This window comes from Pan troglodytes, chromosome 1 (assembly GCF_028858775.2).
Source record: "Pan troglodytes isolate AG18354 chromosome 1, NHGRI_mPanTro3-v2.0_pri, whole genome shotgun sequence".
NCBI classification, from domain to species: domain Eukaryota; kingdom Metazoa; phylum Chordata; class Mammalia; order Primates; family Hominidae; genus Pan; species Pan troglodytes.
In genome coordinates, this window is record NC_072398.2 from 178,705,626 (window position 1) to 178,722,494 (window position 16,869).

The window sequence follows — 16,869 nt, forward strand, 5'->3', positions numbered from 1 at the left end:
AACTATAAACCCATAGATTCAAAAAGCTCAATGAACCCCAAGTACGGGAAACATGAAAACTACACTATGGCACATTATAATCAATTTGCTTCAAACTTGTAATTTTAAAAAGCTTTTGAAACTAGCCAGAGAAGGTCAGGCACAGTGGCTCATGCATGTAATCCCAATACTTTGGGAGGCTGAGGTGGAAGGATAGCTTGAGCCTAGGAGTTGGAGACCAGTCTGAGAAACACTGCGAGACCTTGTCTGTATAAAAAATAAACAAAATTAGCTGGGCGTAGCGGCACGTACCTGTAGTCCCAGCTACTTGGTAGGCCAAGGTCGGGGGGATCACCTGAGCCCTGTGGGTCAAGGGTGCAGTGAGCCGTGATTGTGCCACTGCACTCCAGCCTAGGCAACAGAGTGAGACCCTATTTCCAAAAAAAAAAGAAGATGGAAAAAGAAAAACAACATTAAGAAAAGAAAAAATTGTTATGTAGAGAGGAACAAAGATGAGAGGGAAAACAATGCAAAGCAGAAGACAGTGGAGCAACATCTCAAAAACACTCAAAGAAGAAAACTCGGGCTGAGCATGGTGGCTCACACCTGTAATCCCAGCACTTTGGTAGGCCAGGGCAGGAGGATCCCTTGAGGTCAGGAGTTCAAGACCAGCCTGGGCAACATAGTGAAACCCTGTCTCTACTAAAAATACAAAAATTAGCTGGGCATGGTGGTGCATGCCTGTAATCCCAGCTACTCGGGAGGCTGAGGTGGGAGCATCGCTTGAGCCCGGGAGGTGGAAGTTGCAGTGAGCCGAGATTGTGCCACTGCACTACAACCTGGGTAAAAGAGTGAGACTCTGTCTCAAAAAAAAAAAAAAACAAAAAACCTAAACAACAAAACTCAACCTAGACTTCTCCATCCACCAAAAGTATCTTCCAAATATGAAGATCAAATAAAGATGTTGTTAGAAATACAAAAGCTAAAATAATTCATCAGCAGCAAACCTACACTGTAAGAAATATTACAGGCAATCATTTTGGCAGAAGGAAAATGACACCAGATGAAAATACAGAGTTATACAAAGGAATGAAAAACACTGGAAATGGCAACTAGATGGGTAAATCTGCAAGATTTTTTTTCTTTTTCTTTTGAAACTGAGTCTTACTCTGTCGCCCAGGCTGGAATGCAGTGGCACGATCTTGGCTCACTGTAACCTCTGCCTCCCAGGTTCAAAAGATTCTCCTGGCTCAGCCTCCTGAGTAGCTGGCATTTACAGGCATGTGCCACCATGCCCAGTTAATTTTTGTAGTTTTAGTAGAGACGGGGTTACACCATATCAGCCAGGCTGGTCTCAAACTCCTGACACCATGATCCGCCTGCCTTGGCCTCTCAAAGTACTGAGATTACAGGCATGAGCCACTACGCCCAGCCAAGACTTTTTTTTCTTATTGTTCTCTCTAAACGACAGTGACATCAGCAAGATGGTTGACTGGAGTTGTCTGGCTCTTGCTCCCCTCTACTCAACAAAAGGGACCAAAACAACAATAAACAAACTATATTTCAACTGGAGTGGCTGTGGAAGTATGCTGGAGAGCACCAGGGGAGTGCTGAAATTCCTGTGGAGCACCAGATGCCCCAGATAGCACCACAGAGACGGGAGCAAAGCACTCTGCCTCTGCCGCACTGCCTCCCTGCAAGGAGTGGCCTGGAGTCAGGAAGGACTACTTCTAATGGGGAAAGGGTAAGCTGGGGACCCATGGTCCCCATGACCACTGCAGCCTCGTCCCGTGGTCCTCACAAACCCTGAATCCAGTTTGTAGTTGCCTGCAGTTCACAGGACTACACTGCTCCAGAGTTGGAGCCCATGTCATACAGCCCTCATTCCCAGTCATAGCATGGTGCCATCTTGAAACTGGACCCACTGCTAGAGTTCATCCTGCCTGGGGGCCAATTGCCACTGCATCTCTCCATCTCTGAAGCTCCACTGTCAGTCCACAACACACACATGTAGCTGTATCACCACCATCCAGCTGCTGAGAGCCTAGGCCCAACAGAATGAGGGAGCCCTGGCACTGAACTCACATGGCACCTCCCTGCCCCAGGGAACAGGCAGACCTGTACAGTGGAGAAACCAACACACAGCTGGCTGGCCTGCTGTGCCCAGCCGGACAAGCAGCCCAGCACAATAAAGGCCATATGTGACAAACCCACAGCTAACATCATACTGAATGGGAACAGTGGAAATCTTTTCCTCAAAGATCAGGAACAAGACATGGATGCCCATTTTAATCCTTTCTATTCAACATAGTCCTAGCCAGAGCACTTAGGCAAGAGAAAGAAATAAAAGGCATCCAAACTAGAAAGTCAAATTGTGCTTGTTTGCAAATGACATGACCTTATACATAGAAAACCCTAAAGATGCCACCAAAAACCTGTTAGAGCTAATGAACAAATTCGGTAAAGTTGTAGGATACAAAATCAGCATGTAAAATCAGTAGTGTTTCTATATGCTAATAAAAAATAAAGAAAACAATTCCATTTACAGTAGCTATAAAAAAAATAAGATACCTAGGAATACACTTAGTTAAGAGGTAAAAGATCTTTACAATGAAACCTCTAAAACATTGACAAAGGGCCGGGCAAGGTGGCTCACGCCTGTAATCCCAGCACTTTGGGAGGCAGAGGCGGGCGGATCACGAGGTCAGGAGATCGAGACCATCCTGGCTAACACAGTGAAACCCCGTCTCTACTAAAAGTACAAAAAATTAGCCAGGCGTGGTGGCGGGCACCTGTAGTCCCAGCTACTTGGGAGGCTGAGGCAGGAGAAGGCGTGAACCCGGGAGGCGGAGCTTGCAGTGAGCCGAAATTGCGCCACTGCACTCCAGCCTGGGCAACAGAGCAAGACTCCGTCTCAAAAAAAAAAAAAAAAAAAAAAAACATTGACAAAGGAAACTGATTCCATGTTCATGGATTGGAAGAATTAATACCGTGAAAATAGCCATACTACCCAAAGCTATCTACAGATTTAATGCAATCTCTATCAAAATGCCAATGATATTCTTCACAGAAACAGAAAAAAAAAAACCAAAACCTTAATATTCTTATAAAACCACAAAAGGCCTCAAATGGCCAAAACAGTCCTGAGCAAAAAGAACAAAGCTAGAGATATCACACTACCTGACCAAATATACTACAAAACTATAATAACCAAAATAGCATAGTAGTGGCCAAAACAAACACATACTCCAACAGTACAGAATAGAAGGCCCAGAAATGAATTTGGACACCTACAGCCAACTAATTTTCGACAAAGGTGCCAGGAACACACACTGCAGAAAGGACTCTCTTCAATAAATAGTACTTGGAAAAGTGGATATATCCACATGCAGAAGAATGAAACTAGACCCCCACCTCTCCCCATATACAAAAATCAACTAAAAACAGATTAAAGACTTAAATTTAAACCCAAAACTATGAAACTATTAGAAGAAAACAGGGCAAATGCTTCACAATATTGGGCTAGGCAATGAATTTTTAGATAAGATCCCAAAAGCACAGGCAATAAAAGCAAAAATAGACAAATGGAATTACATCAAACTAAAAAGATTTTGCACAGAAAAGGAAACTATTAACAGAGTGAAGACACAACCTACAGAAATGGAAAATATCTGCAAACCATACATCTGAAAAGGAGTTAATATCCAGAATATATAACAAATTTAACCTAGCAGCAAAAAGACAACCCAATTAAAAAACAGGCAAAAGGCACTTTGGGAGGCTGAGGTGGGTGGATCACTCAAGGTCATGAGTTTGAGACCAGCCTGGCCAACATGCGTCTCTACTAAAAATACAAAAAGTAGCTGGGCATGGTGTTTCGTGCCTGTAATTCCAGCTACTGGGGAGGCTGAGGCACAAGAATTGCTTGAACCCAGGAGATGGAGGTTGCAGTGAGCCGAGATCATGCCACTGCACTCCAGCCCAGGCGACAGTGCGAGACTCTGTCCCAAAAAACAAAAACAAAACAAAACAAAATTTTTTAAAGAAATAAAAAAAAAGATAATTGGAAATATAGCTTTTAAGCATCACAGAGGGAGGAAATCACCAAACCCACTTCTCAAAAAGCAACCGAAAAGCTGTATAAGTGGTTTAAAAAGAACCATTTCAGTGCTCTGGAATTAGATCAAAGGCATATAACATTAAGAAATGTTTTGGCTGGGCATGGTGGCTCATGCCTGTAATCCCAGCACTTTAGGAGGTTGAGATGGGGATCACCTGAGGTCAGGAGTTTGAGACCAGCCTGGCCAACAAGGTAAAACCCTGTCTCTATGAAAAATACAAAAAATTAGCCAGGCGTGGTGGCAGGTGCCTGTAATCCCAGCTGCTCTGAAGGCTGAAGCAGGAGAATCTCTTGAACCTGGGAGGCGGAGGTTGCAGTAAGATTGTGCCACTGCACTCCAGCCTGGACAACAGAGCAAGACTCCATCTCCAAAAAAAAAAAAAAAGAAATGTTTTTTTCATGAAAACTACTGAACTTTGAATTGAGTCTGTGACCTTCTTGCCTGGGGCTGCCCCCTAGCCCCATTAGGTAGTTAGGTAGTTCAACCAGGGCAAGGTAGTTTGTAAAAACAATGAGCTTTGCAGCTGGGAGCAGTGGCTCATGCCTGTAATACCAGCACTTTGGGAGGCTGAGGCGGGTGAATCATTGAGGCCAGGAGTTTGAGATCAGTCTGGCCAACATAGCAAAACGCTCTCTCTACAAAAAATACAAAAATTAGCTGGGTGTGGTAGTGTGCTCCCATAGTCCCAGCTGCTCGGGAGGCTCAGGCACAAGAATTGCTGGGAGGTGGAGGTTGCAATGAGCTGAGATCATGCCACTGCATTCCAACTTGGGCGATAGAGACTCTGTCTCAAACAAAATAAAACAAAACAAACAAAAAAATGAGCTTTCCTACTTGAAGGAGTTTACTTGCTATGGAACATTGTCAAAGTGGTAATCTCGGTGGTTATTAAAAAGGGAGGCCCAGTAGCTTGATTAGCTTGAGTTCACCAAACCTGTTTGGGGCAAGTTCTGGGAGGTAAGACAACCATAGGGAGCTTCATAAACGGTCCAAATATCCAGGATTGATCCTAGTCTGTGCATATATGCAGCAGAGAACTTAGTGGACTCAAGCCAACCAATGATCTTGGCCAACAGAGTCAGAACCTGTGCACGTGTGTAGGAGACATGAGAGAGCCCAGAAGAAAGGAAAACAATGAAGTTTAAATTCCAGTCCATATTCAGATCCATCAGCAGAGGGCAGTAGCCTTACTGGCTTGGGGTATCTGGGTACAATCTCTGACCAATCTTTGCTTGGATAATAACCTATATAGACACAAGAGAAACTCATAGAATGCCAGTCTTAAAATAAAAACAAGACAGAATGCTAGGTGTTTTATTTATATATTACTTCTAGTCCTCACAATAATTCTGCAAGGTTGGACGGTAAGTGTATAATCAGGCGCTGGAATCCTGTACCATTTCACTTCATGTTTGCAAAAGAATATATATATATATATATGTGTGTGTGTGTGTATATATGTGTGTGTGTGTGTATACATATGAATATATATGTATATGTGTGTGTGTGTGTATATATATATATACACATATATATACTGTTCTTTTTCTTCAGCATATATCTTTACCTGCCTTAAGCAGCTTCGGCACAGCTACCAAGAAAATAATAAAATTGCTTTCTTCCTTCTCCCATACAAACTCCAGTAAGGACAAAGGAAAAAAATTCCCAACTTACTGCAAGAAGATTCATGATGGTATGCCCCGTCTCTCCAAACAATGGCTTCCGAAATCTGACACTGAATAGTGGGCATGGATAAACTATGGAAATGAGAAATGATCAAACTTAAGTTTGGCAACATAAAACTTTGGTAAAAGAGATTTCATGACTAATACAATTTTCAAAATATAATTATAATGGCTCATTAGAACATATCAAATTTTGGGCTCAAAAAGTATTTGGCATGGTAGCAGACAAATGCTGAGCCATATTAAGTCTTCTGATAACCAGAATAAGCCTTTTGATGTAAATGTTTCAAAAATGACACACAATAGCCAGGCATAGTGGCTCATGCTTGTAATCCCAGCACTTTGGGAGGCTGAGGCAGAAGGATCACCTGAGCCTAGGAGTTTGAGACCAGCCTGTGCAACCTAGGGAGACCCTGTCTCTACAAAAAAACAAACAAAAAAATTAGCTGGGTGTGGTAGCATGCACCTGTAGTCCCATCTACTTGGGAGGCTGAGAGGTAGAAGGATGGCTTGAGCCCAGGAGGTCGAGGCTACAGTGAGCCATGACTGTGCCACTGCACTCTAGCCTTGGTGACTGAATGAGACCCTGTCTCCAAAACAAACAAACAAACAAACAAACAAACAAACCCACAAAGTCTTAGGGAGCAATCTTCTTCAAACTGAATTGATATGATCCAGGAAATAAATATCTCCTGATTCCTCTGTGCTCAATAAGTTTAAGAGTTCACTTTTTTTTTTTCCAACAAGTTTAAGAGTTCACTCTTTTTTTTTGAGACACAGTCTCACTCTGTCACCCAGGCTGGAGTGCAGTGGCATGATCTCCTGCCTTAGGAGGGTTCAAGCGATTCTCCTGCCTCAGCCTCTCCAGTAGCTGGAATTACAGGCATGCGCCACCATACCCAGCTAATTTTTTTGTATTTTTAGTAGAGATGGGATTCACCATGTTGGCCAGGCTGGTCTTGAACTCTTGACCTCAAATGATCTGCCTGCCTTGGCCACCTCTCAAAAGTACTGGAATTAGAGGCATGAGCCACCGCACTCAGCCAAGAGTTCATTCTTCTATACCTCCTAACCAGGATCCTCCTTAGGAGAGGCAAATCAGTCTGGCTCATCTCTTGAACTTTATGGTTTGAAATCCCTGTATAAAATAGGAAGATACACATGTTGCTTCTTTTGCACACAATCCTTCCCTTTCCCTGATTCATTTAGCTGATTCATATGCCTCCTTCAGAGTTAATCCAGAGGCACTCTGGTCCAAGAAAACTGAAGGTCCAACTACTCCTTCATTCCTGGTCAAGTTAGAGCCTGTCTTGGAGCTCCCAATGAACTTAACTTTGAGCACAGGTTTTAATACAATATACCACTATAATCATTATTTCTGTATGTATTCCTTATAAAAGTTCCCGAGAGCCTATAATCACATCTTAGCTATTTCAGAATTCCCAGGATTCAGGATATATGGGAGGCCTTTATTAAATTCTTACTGAATAAATAAATAATTGGTGGAAGAATGAAGTTGACTTGCTGAGAACATAAACTGTTTTATGGTTTATAAAATTAAGTTTCATTTATTCTCTCATTTGATCCTGTTAACAACCCAATATAAAATAAAAGGCAAGCATTATTATTTCCAGTTTATAAAAGAAACACAATCAGAGAACTTGGGTGACTTGCCCAAAGTTACAGAGCTCATAAGTGGCAGAGTTGAGAATCTTACTCAAGTGGTCGGATTCCTAGCACAGGGCACTTTCAATTAGATGGAGATATAAAATTTAAAATAAAGTTTGCATTTAACCATTAATGTCTTTTTAAAAATCACATCTTAGTTACGCTGCTAAAGCCATGAGCAAGGAAGCTCCTTCTTCTGTAGCCTGTGTCTTACCAACTGAGAGTGGTTTCCATTCCACTAGCTTCCAGTATGTTAAGTAAAATATAATTGATCATAACTGTTTTCCAACCAAGTGACAAAGAATATGCTCATCATATACAGAAACTATAAAAAATAAAGTTACTTAAGTTCAAATTCACTTTTCTAAAGATGATCGTGTTTTTTATCAATGAACTATAAAAGCAGTAAGTTTACAAGGTAATACACAATCAACTTCCTCATTCGTTATTTTCAGTGCTTCCCATTACGCCCAATACATGCAGACACTGGCCAAATTTAGTTTAGCTATTTCAAAAGACTATTTCTGCTGAATTATATCACCAAACAGAGGGCTCTGAATATTTCAGGCATTATTTTAGTCATCATGCCTTGAAAAACGTGTTTTTACTACTTACGTCGATATTCAGCTCCAAGTCTCAACATCAGACGGATAGGAAATACTTTAGCCCAAGGAGTTTCCCATTTCTGGATAAGAATCCCAAACAAGTAAGGTGGGGTTGGGAGTACTAGGTCTTGCAGTGACTGGTAGGTAGATGTCACATATAAGAATCCACCATGTTCTTTACTGCCAAGGAAACTTTGACTGAAGAAGGAATGTCCCAAGTTGCTCACCACATTCCCTAAAAACAAAAAAGTTTATTAGCTACTTTGTATCAATAAATTAATTATATTTTTTTTCTTTTTTTTTTTTTTTTTTTTTGAGACGGAGTCTGGCTGTCGCCCAGGCTGGAGTGCAGTGGCGCAATCTTGGCTCACTGCAAGCTCCGCCTCCCAGGTTCACCCCATTCTCCTGCCTCAGCCTCCTGAGTAGGTGGGACTACAGGTGCCCGCCACCAGACCTGGCTAACTTTTTTGTATTTTTAGTGGAGACGGGGTTTCACCGTGTTAGCCAGGATGGTCTCCATCTCCTGACCTCATGATCCACCGGCCTCAGCCTCCCAAAGTGCTGGGATTACATGCATGAGCCACAGCGCCCGGCCAATTAATCATATTTTTAATAAACATTATGCAACTCTGGGCTGGATGGACACTACCAAACAGTAATTCCCAATCTTTCACTATGAAAGACTTACATTTAAAAAGCTGATTTTTAAATAAATGGCATTTATTAAACGAAAATTTGGTTTCCAATTTTATCAGGGCTTCTAATGAGCATAAACTAAGTTATATTATCACATTGTTGAAGTTTGTCTAAGTAAAAGCCAAAAATATTGATGCCTTCCTTGGTTAAACTGTACAGCTTTACTGTATGAATTGCTTTAGAGGTCTCAAGAACTATCACCTCAAAGGTCATAAAGAAATGTTCAAGGCCGGGTGCGGTGGCTCACACCTGTAATCCCAGCACTTTGGGAGGCCGAGGTGGGTGGATCACAAGGTCAGAGTTCGAGACCAGCCTGACCAACATGGTAAAACCCCATCTCTACTAAAAATACAAAAATTAGCCAGGCGTAGTGGTGTGCGCCTGTAATCCCAGCTACTCAGGAGGCTGAGGCAGGAGAATTGCTTGAACCTGGGAGGCGGAGGTTGCAGTGAGCCAAGATTGTGCCACTGCGCTCCAGCCCAGGCGACAGAGTGACACTCTGTCTCAAAAAAAAAAAGAAATGTTCGGATTAGGAAGCTGCTGTCACCAAGCTTATAATTTCACTGGGTGAACAAAGTCAACTCATGAACATAATGAATTATGGTAATAAGTAGTTATAAGACATTAAGGGAAGATGAGGATTTATGAAGATGGTACCACAGACAAGTTGTTTTTTTCTTGGTTTTTTTTTTTTTTTGAGATGGAGTCTTGCTCTGCCACCCAGGCTGGAGTGCAGTGGTGTGATCTCGGCTCAATGCAGCATCTGCCTCCCAGGTTCAAGCAATTCCTCTCACCTCAGCCTCCTGAATAGCTACAATTACAAACATGCACCACCACACTCAGCTGATTTTTTTCGCATTTTTAGTAGAAACAGAGTTTCACCATGTTGGCCAGACCGGTCTCAAATTCCTGACTTCAAATGATCCATCTGCCTTGGCCTCCCAAAGTGCTGGGATTACAGGCGCCAGCCACCGTGCTTGGACAGGATTTATTGTTTATAATTTTTTGAGACAAATATGAAACATAGCTCTATAATTTAGGGCTTATCTAAATTCATATTAAGCAGGTTTCTCTTTTTTTTTTTTTTTGAGACAGAGTCTCACTCTGTTACCCACCCTGGAACCCTGGAGTGCAGTGGTGTGATCTCAGCTCACTGCAACCTCTCCTTCCCGGGTTCAAACAATTCTCCTGCCTCAGCCTCCCGAGTAGCTGGGACTATAGGCACCCACCACCACGCCTGGCTAATTTTTGTATTTTTAGTAGAGATGTGGTTTTACCATATTGGCAAGGCTGGTCTCGAACTCCTGACCTCAAGTAATCCACCCGCCTTGGCCTCCCAAAGTGTTGGGATTACAGGTGTGAGCATGTAATCCATGTACACCATGCCTGGCCAAAGCATTTTATAATTCAAAACACTTTTGTGAATGAAACAGTAACAAACATATCAACCCTTCATTAAGGAGACATTTTCCTCAGTTTAGAATTGCAAAAGGACTTTCTGACAAGAGCTGCTCAATGATGGAACAACGAATGTGTTCACTAGCCAAGTACGAGCTTCCTTTGATACCTTTGAAAGCAATAACACCCAATGAAGCAATCTCCATCAGAGAAATTAATGCTTACTTTTCTTGAAAACTAGAGTTTATTCTTATAATGGTTATGGGTCTTTGCATCCTTGATTTTAGCGGATAGGTATCCTGACAGTAGGAGCCACAAGTGAAGGGAATACCTCCCCTTTAAACTCAGAGAAGCTTTGTGGCTGAAAGTCATGTTCACCTAAACATTATCATCTATATTTTGCATTTAAGGTAGTACATTTAGGAATTTAGGGGTAGTACTCTTGCTCCAGGATTACCCAGGTCTGGCTGCACAATTAAGCTGCTAGGCCAGATCTATAAAAACAAAACAATTGTCATATCAACGTAGCAGTATGGCATTTTGAAAAATAAATTGCAGATTTTGGAGTCCCAGAGATATGGGTTTGAATGCTAGTTTGATCATTCACTATTGTGGGATCTGGGGCAAGTTACTCCTCTGAGCCTCAATGTCCATGTAAAATGGGAGGAGAAACTATATTAAATTCCAGATGTGTTATAAAGAATAAATGAAAGGAAATCTATAAAATGCCTAACAGGACCAGCAACACTGTATTCTCAAAAAATTATAACTATTATTATTCTAATGCAAATATACATATATTGATCAGCCAAATATATGATTTTGGGGGGGACTTTCAATGATTTTAGAGTAAGATTTAAGTAAATTTAAATTTTTTCTGGCAGCCACTGCAGGATCAGGGATAGAGTGTCAGGAACTTTAGGGAGATAAGATCCCCAAATTTACCATTGCTTCTTTACCACCTCCCTAGATCCTGGAATTCTAGGATACAATATAAGAGACACTTCATACAAAATTCAACAGATAATTTGTCAAAGAGAAAAAAAATTTTTTTCATCTCTTTATCTAGCTTTGGTGAATAAGGAGGAGAATAGGGAATTAAAGAGATGCTTTCCCTCTACAATGTAGGGTGCATGACAGCATTCCTGTAACTCTATCAACAGCATGCTGTGGTTTGAATATATCCCTCAAAAAGCATGTGTTGGAAACTTGGTGCTAGGAGGCAAGGCCTCATGAGAGGTGACTGGATTAATGCTGTTATCCTGGGAGTGGGTTTGTTATGAAAGGACAAGTTTGCCCTCCCTTGTACACATGCCCTCACGCACATACACATTCTTTCTCTCTCTTCCCCACCCCATTTGCCCTTCTGCCACGGGATGATGCAGCAAAAAGGTCCTCACCAGATGCCTACCCCTCAATCTTGGACTTTGCAGCCATGAGAACTACAGGAAATACATTTCTGTTCATCACCTATTATCCAGTCTGTGGTATTCCATTATAGCAGCAAAAATAGACTAAGATACAGTGTAATGTTTATATTTCACAAAGACTGTCCTAGTAAATATAGCTTAGAGGTGAAAAATATGTTGGCTTAGTACTCGAGGCATTCACTCATTATTCCTTTGCGATTTCCCTATTAGAGCCTAGAATCTATTGGTAGTTATTTTCCACAGATACTGATTTCCTTTCTGCCTCTTCCATTTAACACTCTCTTCATCCCAATCACAGATTCTTCATGAAGTCCACTCTCATTATAAAATATATCTTTTATCCTTTAAATATTAATCACTTTAAAAAATGTAGATTACCAATAATAACTGAATTAGACTATCATGTACCATCTCATCTACAAACAAGTAACACTGCATAGGTGTAGATATTGGCAAAAATAAAACAGTGGGTATAAGAATTTGACAAAGAAAGAAAGGCTTTCATCTGAAGACCTAATCTGAAGCTCTTGAACTCATAAAGTCTGTAATGTACTAATTTATATAGGTACTTCTCAACGACTGCACTCAATGTAATGAATCCACAGAACTAATTTTATATATACCCCAATACTAGTGAACCCATATAACCAAAATAGATACCAAATCTTGCTTCTAAGTGACCTGTCAAAGGTGTTAAATGCTTTATATCAATGGTTTATAAAGTAATTTTACATAACATTAATGAGGTAATCATCAGATCAGTGCTAGTAGGTAAGCAGAACGGTACCATTTCCCTGAAATTTGGGGTTTTATTTGACAAATGAAGAAACTGAAGCTTAGAGGTAGAGGTGAAGTAACTCTGAAAAGACGAGGTAAATAAGTGGCAAAGTAAAACCTAGAAAGCAGAAAGCAGATCTTTCAATTTCCTAGTCTTTGTATGTCACACAGCCTTTCAAAAAATATACAGATACAGTAATTTACAATTTTCCATCTTTAATTTGGAATTTAAACTGTTTTTCAAATGCTTATAAGTAGCCAGCCATCTTTAAATTCAATTCAAATATAACTTAAATATCTATGTGTCAATAGCTTCCTTTTGTTTCAAAGTATATTTATTAATCCTCACATCAACTCAAGTGGAACCATTTCCAAGCAAATGGTTCATTCATTTCAAGAAATACTAATATTTCTTTTTCTTTCTTTTTTTTTTTTTGAGACAGAGTCTCGCTCTGTCACCCAGGCTGGAGTACAGTGGCGTGATCCCAGCTCACTGAAACCTCCGCCTCCCGGGTTCAATTGATTCTTCCGCCTGAGCTTCCCAAGTAGTTGGGACTACAGGCGCTCACCACCATGCCTGGCTAATTTTTGTATTTTTAGCAGAGACAGGGTTTAGCCATTGTTGGCCAAGCTGGTCTCAAACTCACGACCTCAAGTGATCTGCCTGCCTGCCTCGGCTTCCCAAAGTGTTGGGATTACAGGCGTGACCCACCGCACCCGGCCAATAAATAAATTTCTAAGTGGTAATATGACTAAAACTCAAGCCATCAAAAGAATTTAGAAAGTTTCTTGGAGTTCTTTGTAATGCAGCAAACTGCAGTTATGCATGACTACTTCATAAAAGGTCATGTCCTCAGTTTAGTGTATCTCTGACATTGATCATGAAAGCTCAAGAGGAGCCAGGTCAGGTGACTCATGCCTGTAATCCCAGCCCCTTGGGAGGGTGAGGAGGAAGGATTACTTGGGCCCAAGGAGATCAAGGCTGCAGTGAGTGTGCTATGATGGCACCACTGCTACACAGCCTGGGTGACAGAGCAAGACTTCTGTCTCTTAAACAAACAGCTCAAGAGACACTATAGTACTTCTTATGGTTCGAAACATGAGATTTATGGACAACATAGGTGAATTTAAACCTGGGCTCAGCCACTTATCACCTAACTGTGTGATCTTAAGTTACTTAGGCCTTTGGTGTCTTTCATTTTCCTCATGTGTAAATAGAAACAGTAACAGTCAGAACTCAAGGAAATAGAGACACAAAAAACCCTTCAAAGAATCAATGAATCCAGGAGCTGGTTTTTTGAAAGGATCAACAAAATTGATAGACTGCTAGCAAGACTAATAAAGAAAAAAAGAGAGAAGAATCAAATAGATGCAATAAAAAATGATAAAGGGGATATCACCACCGATCCCACAGAAATACAAACTACCATCAGAGAATACTACAAACACCTCTACGCAAATAAACTAGAAAATCTAGAAGAAATGGATACATTCCTCGACACATACACTCTCCCAAGACTAAACCAGGAAGAAGTTGAATCTCTTAATAGACCAATAACAGGAGCTGAAATTGTGGCAATAATCAATAGCTTACCAACCAAAAAGAGTCCAGGACCAGATGGATTCACAGCCGAATTCTACCAGAGGTACAAGGAGGAACTGGTACCATTCCTTCTGAAACTATTCCAATCAATAGAAAAAGAGGGAATCCTCCCTAACTCATTTTATGAGGCCAGCATCATTCTGATACCAAAGCCGGGCAGAGACACAACCAAAAAAGAGAATTTTAGACCAATATCCTTGATGAACATTGATGCAAAAATCCTCAATAAAATACTGGCAAACCGAATCCAGCAGCACATCAAAAAGCTTATCCACCATGATCAAGTGGGCTTCATCCCTGGGATGCAAGGCTGGTTCAATATACACAAATCAATAAATGTAATCCAGCATATAAACAGAGCCAAAGACAAAAACCACATGATTATCTCAATAGATGCAGAAAAAGCCTTTGACAAAATTCAACAACCCTTCATGCTAAAAACTCTCAATAAATTAGGTATTGATGGGACGTATTTCAAAATAATAAGAGCTATCTATGACAAACCCACAGCCAATATCATACTGAATGGGCAAAAACTGGAAGCATTCCCTTTGAAAACTGGCACAAGACAGGGATGCCCTCTCTCACCACTCCTATTCAACATAGTGTTGGAAGTTCTGGCCAGGGCAATTAGGCAGGAGAAGGAAATAAAGGGTATTCAATTAGGAAAAGAGGAAGTCAAATTGTCCCTGTTTGCAGACGACATGATTGTATATCTAGAAAACCCCATTGTCTCAGCCCAAAATCTCAAGCTGATAAGCAACTTCAGCAAAGTCTCAGGATACAAAATCAATGTACAAAAATCACAAGCATTCTTATACACCAACAACAGACAAACAGAGAGCCAAATCATGAGTGAACTGCCATTCACAATTGCTTCAAAGAGAATAAAATACCTAGGAATCCAACTTACAAGGGATGTGAAGGACCTCTTCAAGGAGAACTACAAACCACTGCTCAAGGAAATAAAAGAGGACACAAACAAATGGAAGAACATTCCATGCTCATGGGTAGGAAGAATCAATATCGTGAAAATGGCCATACTGCCCAAGGTAATTTACAGATTCAATGCCATCCCCATCAAGCTACCAATGACTTTCTTCACAGAATTGGAAAAAACTACTTTAAAGTTCATATGGCACCAAAAAAGAGCCCACATCGCCAAGTCAATCCTAAGCCAAAAGAACAAAGCTGGAGGCATCACACTACCTGACTTCAAACTATACTACAAGGCTACAGTAACCAAAACAGCATGGTACTGGTACCAAAACAGAGATATAGATCAATGGAACAGAACAGAGCCCTCAGAAATAACGCCGCATACCTACAACTGTCTGATCTTTGACAAACCTGAGAAAAACAAGAAATGGGGAAAGGATTCCCTATTTAATAAACGGTGCTGGGAAAACTGGCTAGCCATATGTAGAAAGCTGAAACTGGATCCCTTCCTTACACCTTATACAAAAATCAATTCAAGATGGATTAAAGATTTAAACGTTAGACCTAAAACCATAAAAACCCTAGAAGAAAACCTAGGCATTACCATTCAGGACATAGGCATGGGCAAGGACTTCATGTCCAAAACACCAAAAGCAATGGCAACAAAAGACAAAATTGACAAATGGGATCTAATTAAACTAAAGAGCTTCTGCACAGCAAAAGAAACTACCACCAGAGTGAACAGGCAACCTACAAAATGGGAGAAAATTTTCGCAACCTACTCATCTGACAAAGGGCTAATATCCAGAATCTACAATGAACTCAAACAAATTTACAAGAAAAAAACAAACAACCCCATCAAAAAGTGGGCAAAGGATATGAACAGACACTTCTCAAAAGAAGACATTTATGCAGCCAAAAAACACATGAAAAAATGCTCATCATCACTGGCCATCAGAGAAATGCAAATCAAAACCACAATGAGATACCATCTCACACCAGTTAGAATGGCGATCATTAAAAAGTCAGGAAACAACAGGTGCTGGAGAGGATGTGGAGAAATAGGAACACTTTTACACTGTTGGTGGGACTGTAAACTAGTTCAACCATTGTGGAAGTCAGTGTGGCGATTCCTCAGGGATCTAGAACTAGAAATACCATTTGACCCAGCCATCCCATTACTGGGTATATACCCAAAGGACTATAAATCATGCTGCTATAAAGACACATGCACACGTATGTTTATTGCGGCATTATTCACAATAGCAAAGACTTGGAACCAACCCAAATGTCCAACAATGATAGACTGGATTAAGAAAATGTGGCACATATACACCATGGAATACTATGCAGCCATAAAAAATGATGAGTTCATGTCCTTTGTAGGGACATGGATGAAATTGGAAATCATCATTCTCAGTAAACTATCGCAAGAACAAAAAACCAAACACCGCATATTCTCACTCATAGGTGGGAATTGAACAATGAGATCACATGGACACAGGAAGGGGAATATCACACTCTGGGGACTGTGGTGGGGTGGGGGGAGGGGGGAGGGATAGCATTGGGAGATATACCTAATGCTAGATGACGAGTTAGTGGGTGCAGCGCACCAGCATGGCACATGTATACATATGTAACTAACCTGCACAATGTGCACATGTACCCTAAAACTTAAAGTATAATAAAAAATAAATAAATAAAATAAATACATTATTAAAACAAAACAAAACAAAAAGAAACAGTAACAGTATGAATCTGAGATGTACTTAAGAAGAAATAAAATAGTGTACATAAGGCAATGAATATACTGTTAGCATATATTAAGTGTTCAAAAAATGTTAGGTATTTTGTCTTAAATCACTTCTTCATAAATAGTTCCATATAACTTTCTCATCAGTTGAAAAATTACTTTGCAAAGCTACAATACCATAATTCTAATAAATTTACCAAAAGGTTCAGAATTTG

At 40.6% G+C, this 16,869-nt stretch overlaps 1 protein-coding gene across 5 annotated transcripts in view; it reads right to left on the bottom strand.

The window, feature by feature from the left end:
• Positions 1 to 16,869, bottom strand: part of ZFYVE9 (zinc finger FYVE-type containing 9) — a 205,675-nt gene that overhangs the window by 43,560 nt on the left and 145,246 nt on the right. For all 5 annotated transcript variants that reach the window (XM_016918251.4, XM_016918269.4, XM_063817586.1 and 2 more), the window contains 2 exons: positions 8,069 to 8,293; positions 5,775 to 5,857 (listed from right to left, as the gene is read on the bottom strand). In XM_016918251.4, the coding sequence (XP_016773740.1) occupies positions 5,775 to 5,857; positions 8,069 to 8,293 (308 nt within the window). The remainder of the gene's footprint in view (positions 1 to 5,774; positions 5,858 to 8,068; positions 8,294 to 16,869) is intronic.